The sequence below is a fragment of the Benincasa hispida genome, chromosome 9, assembly GCF_009727055.1.
Source record: "Benincasa hispida cultivar B227 chromosome 9, ASM972705v1, whole genome shotgun sequence".
Taxonomy (NCBI): Eukaryota; Viridiplantae; Streptophyta; class Magnoliopsida; order Cucurbitales; family Cucurbitaceae; genus Benincasa; species Benincasa hispida.
This window is the reverse complement of record NC_052357.1, coordinates 21,805,755-21,816,084: the sequence shown is the minus strand read 5'-3', so window position 1 is coordinate 21,816,084 and position 10,330 is coordinate 21,805,755. Positions and strand designations below refer to the sequence as shown.

Here is a 10,330-nt window from a genome sequence, read left to right as displayed (position 1 = left end):
TTACTTGCTCAAATAATTAAGTTAAGAACACAATTTTCTGATTATATAATTAAGATCATTCGTCTTGATAATACTGGTGAATTTACATCTCAAGCTTTTGATAATTACTGTATGTCAATTGGGATAAGTGTTGAACATCCTATAACTCATGCTCATACACAAAATGGTTTAGCAGAATCATTTATAAAACTTTTGCAATTAATTGCAAGACCATTACTTATGAGAGCTAAGCTTCCTTCATTTGTATAGGGACATGTTATTTTGCATGCAGCGTCACTTGTATGCATTAGGCCAATAGCTTATCATAGGTACTCACCATTATAATTAGCTTATGGTCATGAACCAAAGATTTTCCATCTGAGAATTTTTGGGTGTAAAGTATATGTTCCAATTGCTCCACCACAACACACTAAGATGGGTCCTCAAAGGAGGTTAGGAATATATATTGGATATGATTCCCCATCAATTATTAAATATCTTGAACCCCTGATAAGTGTTGTATTTACTGCACGATTTGTTTATTGTCATTTTAATGAGACAAATTTTCCAACATTAGAGAGAGGAATTAAGAAGTTGGAAAAAGAAATTACATGGAATGCATCGTTATTGTCTCATTTAGATTCTCGAGATCAATGTGAACTTGAAGTTTAGAAAATAATTCATTTTCAAATTATAGAAAATCAATTACCATATGTATTTATAGATGCTAAGAAAGTAACTAGGTCACATATACCAACTACAAATGGTACATCGAAAATTGATATCTCAACACAACAAGTTGTCACTAATGAGTCTGGAACATGCCAGAAGCGTGGTAGACCAGTGGGCTCTAAAAATAAAAATCTTCGAAAACGAAAAATAATTAATAGTGAAAAATACTTGATTGAGAATGTAAATACTCATGAAGAAATCCTCGACATGACTAGTGAGGAAGGTGAAATATCTAAAGATAATAATGAGATTTCAATAAACCATGTCATGTCAGGAAAAAGATGGAATCGTACTAATGTAATTATTGACAATATTTTTTTGTATAATATTTCTCTTGATATTATATCTAAAAATGAGGATCCTGAACCAAAATCTATTGAAGAATGTCGACATAGAAAAGATTTGCTTAAGTGGTAAGAAGCAATCAAAGCAGAATTAAATTCACTTTCAAAACGACAGGTTTTTGGACCAGTAGTCCGAACACCAGAAGGTGTTAAACCTGTGGGATACAAATGGGTATTTGTGAGAAAAATAAATGAAAATAATGAGGTCACAAGATATAAAGCAAGACTAGTTGCTCAAGGTTTTTCACAAAGACCTAGTGTTGATTATGAGGAGACATATTCTCCAGTGGTGGATGCAATTACACTAAGATATTTAATTGGCTTGACTGTGTATAAAAGTCTGGATAGGCATCTTATGGATGTAGTCACAACATATTTATATAGATCTCTTGATAATGATATTTATATGAGAATCCCAAAAGGATTTAAGGAACCTGAAACATATACATCAAATTCCCAGAAATGGTATTCAATAAAATTATAGAAATCACTATATGAATTGAAACAATCAGGATGTATGCAGTATAATCGCCTGAGTGGATATTTATTAAAAGAATGATATCAAAATAACCCAATATGTTCGTGTGTTTTTATAAATAAATCAAAATCAAGACTTGCTATTACAGTTGTATATGTTGATGACTTGAATATAATTGAAACTTCTGAAGAGCTTTCAAAGGCAATAGAATATATTAAGAAAGAATTTGAGAAGAAAGATCTCGGAAAAATAAAATTTTGTCTTGGTTTACAAATTGAGCATTTAGCAGATGGAATATTTATTCATCAGTCAACTTATATAGGAAAAATTTTGAAAATATTTTATAAGGACAAAGCACATCCATTAAATATTCCAATGGAAGTCTGTTTATTGGATATAAAGAAAGATATACTTCAACCTCGAGAAGATTATGAAGAACTTCTTGGTCCTGAAGTACCATATCTTAGTGAGATTGGGACACTTATGTATCTTGTTAATAATACAAGACCAAATATTGCATTTTCAGTAAATTTATTAACTAGATATAGTTCTTCTCTTACAGAAAAACATTGGAAAAGAATTAAATGTGTATTTCATTATCTCCGAGGAACAATCAATATGGGTTTGTTTTATTCAAATAAATCAAATTTTGATCTAGTTCGTTATGTAGATTCTAGATATTTATCTAATCCACACAAAGCTAAATCTCAAACAGGTTATCTGTTCACATGTGGAGGAACTACTATATCATGACAATCGGTGAAACAGACTATAGCGGCCACTTCCTCAAATCATGCTAAAATCTTGCAATTCACGAGACTGGTCGAGAATGTGTATGGCTAATGTCAATGGCTCAACACATTCGTGAAACGTGTGGCTTGTATCTAATAAAAATCTTTCAACATTATTATACGAAGAAAACACAGCCTGCATAGCTCAAATAAAATGAGGATATATTAAAGGAGATAGAACAAAGCATATTGCACCGAAGTTTTTCTACACTCATGATCTTAAAGAAAATGGTGATATTAATGTACAACAAATTTGTTCAAAGGATAACCTAGCAGACTTATTTACAAAGGCATTACGCGCAACTTTTGAAAAAATAGTGCACAACATTGGAATACGACGACTTAGAGAGCTTAAGTGATGTTTTCGTGAGGGGGAGTAAATATATTGTATTCTTTTAGGAGTATGTATTATATGAAATATGTACTCTTTTTCCTTCATTAGGGTTTTTTCCCATTAAGTTTTTCTTAGTAAGGTTTTAATGAGACATATTTCATATATATATATATATATATGGACATCTAAGGGAGAGTATTATGAATATTATAATAATAAATAGATGTCTATTGCTTAGTGTCCCAAAGCCATTCATCATCGTTTATGTTGTCCATGTGCCTTGTAATTATTCATGTTTGGTGTCCATGTAGACCACATCCTACTTGCCACTTTACCTATAAATAGTGACATTTGGTAGATCTTAAAAATACACATACATTGGTGAGAATTTCACCTTAAAATTCCACTAATGTACATATTATCCAATTTTATAATTTTAGTTATTTTGTATTTTTAGTTATTTTATATTATATTTTTTATATTTAATATTATTATATAAATATATTATTATATTACATTTTTTCCATATCTGTGTGTCATTGTACTCCTCAATTTCACAACAATTAGTAATCTAATTTAGAATTAAAGAAAGGATATAACACTACAAGAATTTTGGGCTTTAATGTCAGTTGAAAAAAGTGAAATCGAATGTATAATGTTGGTTTTGTTTTTTTAAAAAAAGCGGATCTTTAATGTCGGTTTAAACCGACATTGTAGGGGTACCTTTAATGTCGATTTTAAACCGACATTAAAGACCCACTTAATTTTTCCTTTTTCCATTTTCTCCCATTTTCTATTTTCCCCCAAATTTTTTCATTTTCCCCTCTTCACTCTCCCCCTATTTTCTCTTTTTCCTCTCATTCTCACTTCCCTCTTCAGACCCTCTTCTTTCTCACTTCTCTCTTCCAAACCCAGTCGTTCATGGTGTAGATCCTCGTCTGTCGATCGTCCATCGTGGTGTAGATCTAGGTGAAGAGTCTACCATTCGTCCATCGATCGTGGGTGAAGAGTCTATCGTGGTGTAGATCTGGCTCGGAACTGAAGTCGCACCCAGTCATCCGTGGTGTAGATCCTCTCATTCGTTCGTCGTCGACCGCACCCAGTCGCTCGGATCTGAAGTCGCCCGGATCCGTGTGCCGCCGTTTGTCGTTCGATCTGAAGTTCGCCATTCGTCGTTCGTCCAGATTAGTATGCTCTTCTTCTCTTTCCTCTCTTAAACTCACAACAATTTTTGTTCTTATGTTACGTCTCTCAACTATTTATGTAAATGTCTCAATGAAAGCCAGCTGCGGTTTCACTTCAATATGTCTCTCTGCTTCTAGATTTGGGTCTTTTTGTGTGTCTATGGCCTTTGAAATTCAATTTGTTGTATATGATACATTTGTTGAAGTATTGGCAAGAGGTGTTGCCAAGAGGTGTTGCCAAGAGTTGCTCCTGCATTGGGTATGTGTGAACAAGAATAGTGAAAGCGAAATGTTGAGCGCAAGGCGCTGGGTAGACGATCGTGTAGCAAATGGGTAACGCTACACGATGAGGTAGGCGATCGTGTAAGCGTGCACTGGACGATCGTGTAGCAATGTGAGGAGCTAAACGATGAGGTAGGCGATCGTGTAGGTGGGCGCTGGACAATCGTATAATAGATGCATGGGCGCTAGACGATCGTGTAGGCGGGTGTTGGATGATCGTCGATCATGTAGGCGGGTGCTAAACGATCGTATAGCAGATGCACGGGCGCTAAGCAATAGACTACATGATGGTGCTACGCAATGGGCAGGAACGCTAGACGATAATTGTGCTGCACTAGACAATGAACAGACGCGCTACACGATAGGCGGAATGCTAAGCAATAGGCAATGACGTTAAGCGATAAGTGAATGAGTTAGACGATAAGGCGTCAGCGCTAAACGATAGCCTATGCGCGAGATCGTTTACTAAACAATTGTGGTACACGATGGGCCGCTGGAGCTAAGCGATAGATGCAGGAACTAAACGATTGATTGGCTTGAGAACCTGTGCATTATGCTAATTAAATACACTAAAAGAATGTTTGACTCATAGTTTTAATAAGTTTTAGTTGATGACTCAGATTTAAAAAGAAGATTCTCTCATTAATTCAACTATTGAGTTTTCTTGTTTTGCAGGTGCAACAAAGGAGTAAAGATTTGGTATCGCAACCTCTTTATGCTTTCTCTTGGGGAACTCTAGTAAAGAATTTTGCCTTGAATGTACCATTTATACATATTCCCAATAAACATGGTTAGTTGAATATGAATTCTAATCACATTTTCACTTTCAATCCTTTGTCTTAAACCTTTTTTTTTTTTTTGTGATCCTTTGAATAACAGTGGTCAAACAAAGATGCCTATAACCAGACACTGCTGAAGCTAGGGGGGTCTGTTCAAGAAGAATTATGAAGGGATCCATACTTACCAATTGGAGAGGGACAGTAAACTCATAATGTTTGTAAAATCATATGTTTGTATTACTTGTAATTTGTGTTTTCAGGGGCTGAATTATTGTACGGCCTTTTAAATTATAATTTTATAGCAGAATTTGTGGATTAAATGAAATAGATTTACAATCCATACATAAATAATATGTCATAGCCACAGTGTTCGATGATGATGTGTCATGTTATACTTTTTGACCAAAAAAATGGATTCGGAAACGGAATTTAAAAAAAGGATAATAATTGATAAAACGGACAGATTCTGGACTTTAATGTCGGTTGTAAATTTCTTTAAAGGGCTTTAATGTCGGTTGCAACCGACATTAAAAGGCTTTAATAACATTGTCTTTAATGTCGGTTGTCAACCGACATTAAAGCCCTTTAATGTTGGTTCCCGAAATTCTTCTGGTGTATAATTTGACAAATTAGGGTAAATTTTGGTTTTTTTTCGAAAAAAGAATAATAACAAAAATGAAAACCGAACTAAACCACTCTCATCGTCCTTTCTTTCTAATCCGACCCCACTGCGGAAGAATACTGTAATTTCCGGCGATCTCCTGCGGTGGCTCCGATTTTCCATCTCCGGTGAGAATCATGGCTAATTCTTAGCAGTTTTTAAATACGTCCTTTCTTTTATCTTCTTTGGCGTGTATTTTATTCATAGATTAATTAATTGGACTCGATTAGCTTAAATTTACTTCACTTTTCTAAGGCTCCACTTTGAAATTTCCCCTTTCTGTTTCAATGCTTGTTTGATATTGTAACTTTTCATTAGGGTTTATATTCCTTCCATCGGGTTCGTGATAGGGTTCCTTTTTGGGAATGTTTCAATTTAGTGGGTCGATGATTATAGATAGTTGATTATTTTACCTTCACGGTTAGATTATTTTCGTATTGATTATTGTGGGAAGATAGTGAAGATGAACAATCCATCTGCTGCGTCGTCCTCAAAGCAAAGAACTGGGTCGTCTCAGCCCTCTGAAATCTCTTTTAAGCGCAAAAGAGGGGTTTTTCAGAAAGAATGTAACTGATTTCCCTTTTCTTCCTTTTTTCTTCTTCATCCCAAGTTTGTATGTGAAAATGTAATTATGTGATCCTCTCTCTTTCCAGTGCAGCACATGATGTATGGTTTTGGTGATGACCCTAATGTAAGTGAAATTATCATATATTACTTTTGTTTGTATTTATATGGAAAGGATGCTTATGTATGTTTCCATGGAAATTCAGACATGAAATTTTGTTTTTTATACTTTTCTGGTTTTTTCTGTCATCTTTCATGGCTTTATATATTTTGTTGAAATCTTCTGTAGAGCTTAGAAAGTGAGTAAAGAAATTTTGATTGTTTAGCTCTTTTTGGGAGTCTAGGAAAGGTGGGTGGGGATTCCTTGAAGATATTTGCAATGATCAGTGCAAAGATATTTGATCTAACTCATCATAGGAACAGACATCTCCATGATTTCTGATATTTTAATTTTTTTTGCAAGTTGCTACCCCATCCCCTCAGTAAAATGCATACCTGCCTGAAGAAAATTGGAAAGAACTAATCAATATTCCTTGTATTTTCTAAAATTGAGCTCAAGCTTCCTATCCCGTGGATGACAAAGAATAGAATTACGGTTTTGAAATCCTGAAGCTCTGTATAATGGTTAGGTTTTATGCGTCTTATCGTTAATTAAGAGCCATGATAAGAATTTTATTGGTTGCCTCTCTCTTTAGTCATAAGTTATTAGCAGATCAGAAGTACAATGAGAGCAAGGAAAAAATTCCAGTCTGTGTGTTGTTGTCTTCATTTATGAATAAAAATACCTTTTCATGAGTTTCTATTGGCTGCATTACAGCCCCTTCCAGAATCTGTAGCACTTATGGAAGAGATAGTTGTGGAGTACATCACTGAACTGGTAAGAATTTCTGTGCAATTGTTAAGTCTCCCTTACTAAACCAATGATGTATAGTTAGGATTATTTGAAATAGATATTCTTTTCAGGTGTATAAAGCCCAGGAAATTGGATCCAAGAGGGGAAAACTATCTGTGGAAGACTTTTTGTATTTAATGCGCAAGGTACATTACTACATTACATAGTTTCTTTCTGTATGTTCTCATATCAATGAATGAACTTAAGTTCTCTCGTTATTTGGCTGTGCGATGTGGCATCCTTTATCTTAAGAAATCGACATATTAAAATTTTCATCCCGGCATTTTGTAAGCATACATTTCTTGTGTACCAGTGCTTTTGTTATAGATCTTCATTCCAAGTGTGATTTCTGGGGTTTGCTGATTACATAAACAGATTAGCTCCATTGTTTTGATCTAAAATTAGGTGTCTCAAGCGCCCTCGGCTGCAATTGTTTAACTAACATTAGATATTAAAACTTCTTAACCTATATGATTTTCTACAATTTAGGATCCACGCAAATTGAACCGCTCTACCGAACTGTTGTCGATGTACGAAGAGCTGAAACAGGCAAGGAGAGCTTTCGAGATAGATGAAGATAAGCTGAAAAAAGCTTTTGAAGAGGAAGACAAGATGGATTAGTAATCATAGGAAGATATTTTGGAGGTCAATTGTAATTGTTGCTGCACAAACAAAGTTCGTCTCATTATGGGATCTTGTCATATTGAAAGTCAACCGACAGGTCTTAACTCTCTGTCTTTGTCAACCTTTTTAGACAGGACAAAGCAAAGCAATTAGCTTTAGCAAGGATTATTTTGTTCTATCTGCTTAATGGCAATTGATGTATATTAATCCCCTTCCTCTTAGCCTTGACCTACGTATAAAGGTGGGGGCTTCCCTATTGTACACACACTCCTTTTGGAATTAATGAAATTAACCTCTTTTTGAAGTTTCTAGCAAGTATGCTTCTGATTTAGCTACTTTAAATTTGTTAGATTTTCTTACTAGTATCCTATCTTAGAGGAAACAACTTATGTGGCCATCTAATTGAAATTAGATCTGATTATTTCTCAGAACCTTTTTTATAAAGGCATCAAAGAGGTGATTTATGCGTTTTTGGTTCAATTATAAGTTTACTCTCCTTCAAATTTCTCCTTCAAATTTCAAATGTGTATCTATAAGTTTCTAAGTTTTCAAATTTGTGTTTAATAACTTTTTTAGATAGGTTTATGATAAATTCGGAATGTTTACAAATCTATTGATGTTACAATTTAAAAAGTCTAAGAATCAAATAGTCACAAACTTCAAAGTTCATGAGCTAAATTTCTGATGTAATCTATATTGTTCTTGGCACTTAAACACAGTATATTTTTATTTTTTTGAGTTTTATCGTTTTTTACATTGTATTCTTAAACGACCTCTAAAATATTCATCTTTTACATGTGGGTTTGCTCATGATAGAGTTTGTGTGCTATGCTCATTTTGGCAAGTAGAACTATCTATGTGTACTAAAGAAAAGTTATATTCTATGTGACTTTAAAGTGACAATTTTTTGGTTTATGTATAAAAAAAATACCCCAAAACCATGAGGTTGATTTCAACCATACCCTTAAATTTTAAGAATTTTGTTTTTGTTCTTTGTTCATTTAGGCAAACACAAACTTTTACATCTATGAATTTAACAACAAAAAACTTTCAAGGGTTATTATAAAAATAAAAATTAAAAAAATTAGAATATAATTGAAACCGATCCCATAATTCAAAAGTATGTTTTGATAATTTAACCTTCTTATAAAAGTGTGAAACAATTTTAATTGGTGAATAGTAGTTTAACAAATTAAGGTAATTTCTTTTAATGATATTAGTTGGCATGATTAGGACTACTTGGGAGACTAATACGAAGTCGATTCCGTATTGAAATAGTTGGCATAACCTTACCTTTGCTATATTCACATCAAAGTCTCGCAAAACGAAATCAATCAGGATAGATTTAAATCTTTTCCTTAAAATCATTTTGGAATAAACAAAAGTTACAAAGTACAATTGTTGGCGATTTGTCATTAATGAGAATGTGAAAAGAAGATTCTCATTCTTGGCCTACTTGTTGGCGACATCCACAAGACAAGGAATACCACTATGCAACCACATTATGACATTAACTTTTAGCTAACAATTTTAAAATTATTGAAGTGTTAGATAATAATATGTCTTGACAAAAGGAATATGTGACACATAAAAAAACCAAATCCTCTTTAAAATATTTAAAAAATAATAATATTTAATTATAATTGTGATAGATATGTTATCAATATCTATCACAAATAGATATTGATAGAAACTTATATAAGTCTATCACTGATAGATGCTAATAGAAATCTATCAGTGTATATCAATGATAGAAACCGAGAGAGATTAATAGAAATCTATCAGTATTTGCCAGTGACAGAAATTGATAAAAGTCTATCGGTGATAGAAATTGATACAAGTCTATCCTTGATAGAAGTTGATAGAAATATATTAATATTTTTTTTTTACTATTTCTATAAATAATTTGACATCTTTTCTATCTATTAAAATTTTTCCGATAAACAAGTGTGGTGGTCTTTATAAGAAATGTAGTTAAACAAGTACACGTACTTGTTCTATCATCTGTTGGAACATTCCAGGACCAATCTACTTGTGATACACTTCATTTCTACAATTACACCATCTCTTACCAGGTGTTGCCTTTAATATTCTAAATTCTTTTAAAAACAAAACATATTTTGGTGAGAGAGTGATAATATTTAAGTGTGAGATCGTTTATTTGTTTATTTATTTATTTTTAGTTCAACAATCTCAAAAGTATAAAATTGAAACAATTTATGTCCGAACTATGTTTGGATTAGGTTGATAGTATTAATTTTTAATGAGCTCAATTTATAATAGTTAGGTTAAATTAGTTAGTCTTTTTGGGGGTCAAAATACATTTTTTGTCTCCGAGGTTTGGGGTTTATGTCTATATGGTTTTCGAAATTTTAAAACACATACTTTAGTCTCTCACGTTTATAAAATGCTTCTAAATGGTCTCTGACATAATTTTAAGTTAATGAAATGCATACTAGATCGTTATGTGAGGACTAAAGTGCCTCTTTTGAAACTTTAGAGATTAAATAGACATAAGTTTCAAATCTCAGGGATCAAAAGTATTTTGTCCATTTTTATTATGTGTAGTAGAATTGAATGAGCAATAGTCGATGCTAAATGAGTTTACTTAAGCCAAGTTTGGTAACTATTTGGTTTTTTTGTTTTTGTTTTTGAAAATTAAGCATATTTCATCCACATTTCTTAC

The 10,330-nt window shown here is 32.9% G+C and overlaps 1 protein-coding gene across 3 annotated transcripts; it reads left to right on the top strand.

The window, feature by feature from the left end:
• The first annotated feature begins 5,563 nt into the window (after positions 1 to 5,563).
• Positions 5,564 to 7,948, top strand: LOC120086570 (transcription initiation factor TFIID subunit 13-like). 3 transcript variants are annotated; one of them, XM_039043292.1, is made up of 6 exons: positions 5,564 to 5,692; positions 6,023 to 6,130; positions 6,218 to 6,255; positions 6,946 to 7,005; positions 7,092 to 7,166; positions 7,510 to 7,948. In XM_039043292.1, exons 2-6 carry the CDS (start codon positions 6,028 to 6,030, stop codon positions 7,639 to 7,641), a joined length of 408 nt encoding a protein of 135 aa, XP_038899220.1. In that variant the 5' UTR covers positions 5,564 to 5,692; positions 6,023 to 6,027; the 3' UTR covers positions 7,642 to 7,948. The 3 variants fall into 3 exon arrangements, with proteins under 3 accessions (XP_038899220.1, XP_038899219.1, XP_038899218.1); XM_039043291.1 differs by having other exon boundaries at positions 6,019 to 6,130; XM_039043290.1 differs by having other exon boundaries at positions 5,990 to 6,130.
• The last annotated feature ends 2,382 nt before the right edge of the window (positions 7,949 to 10,330 follow it).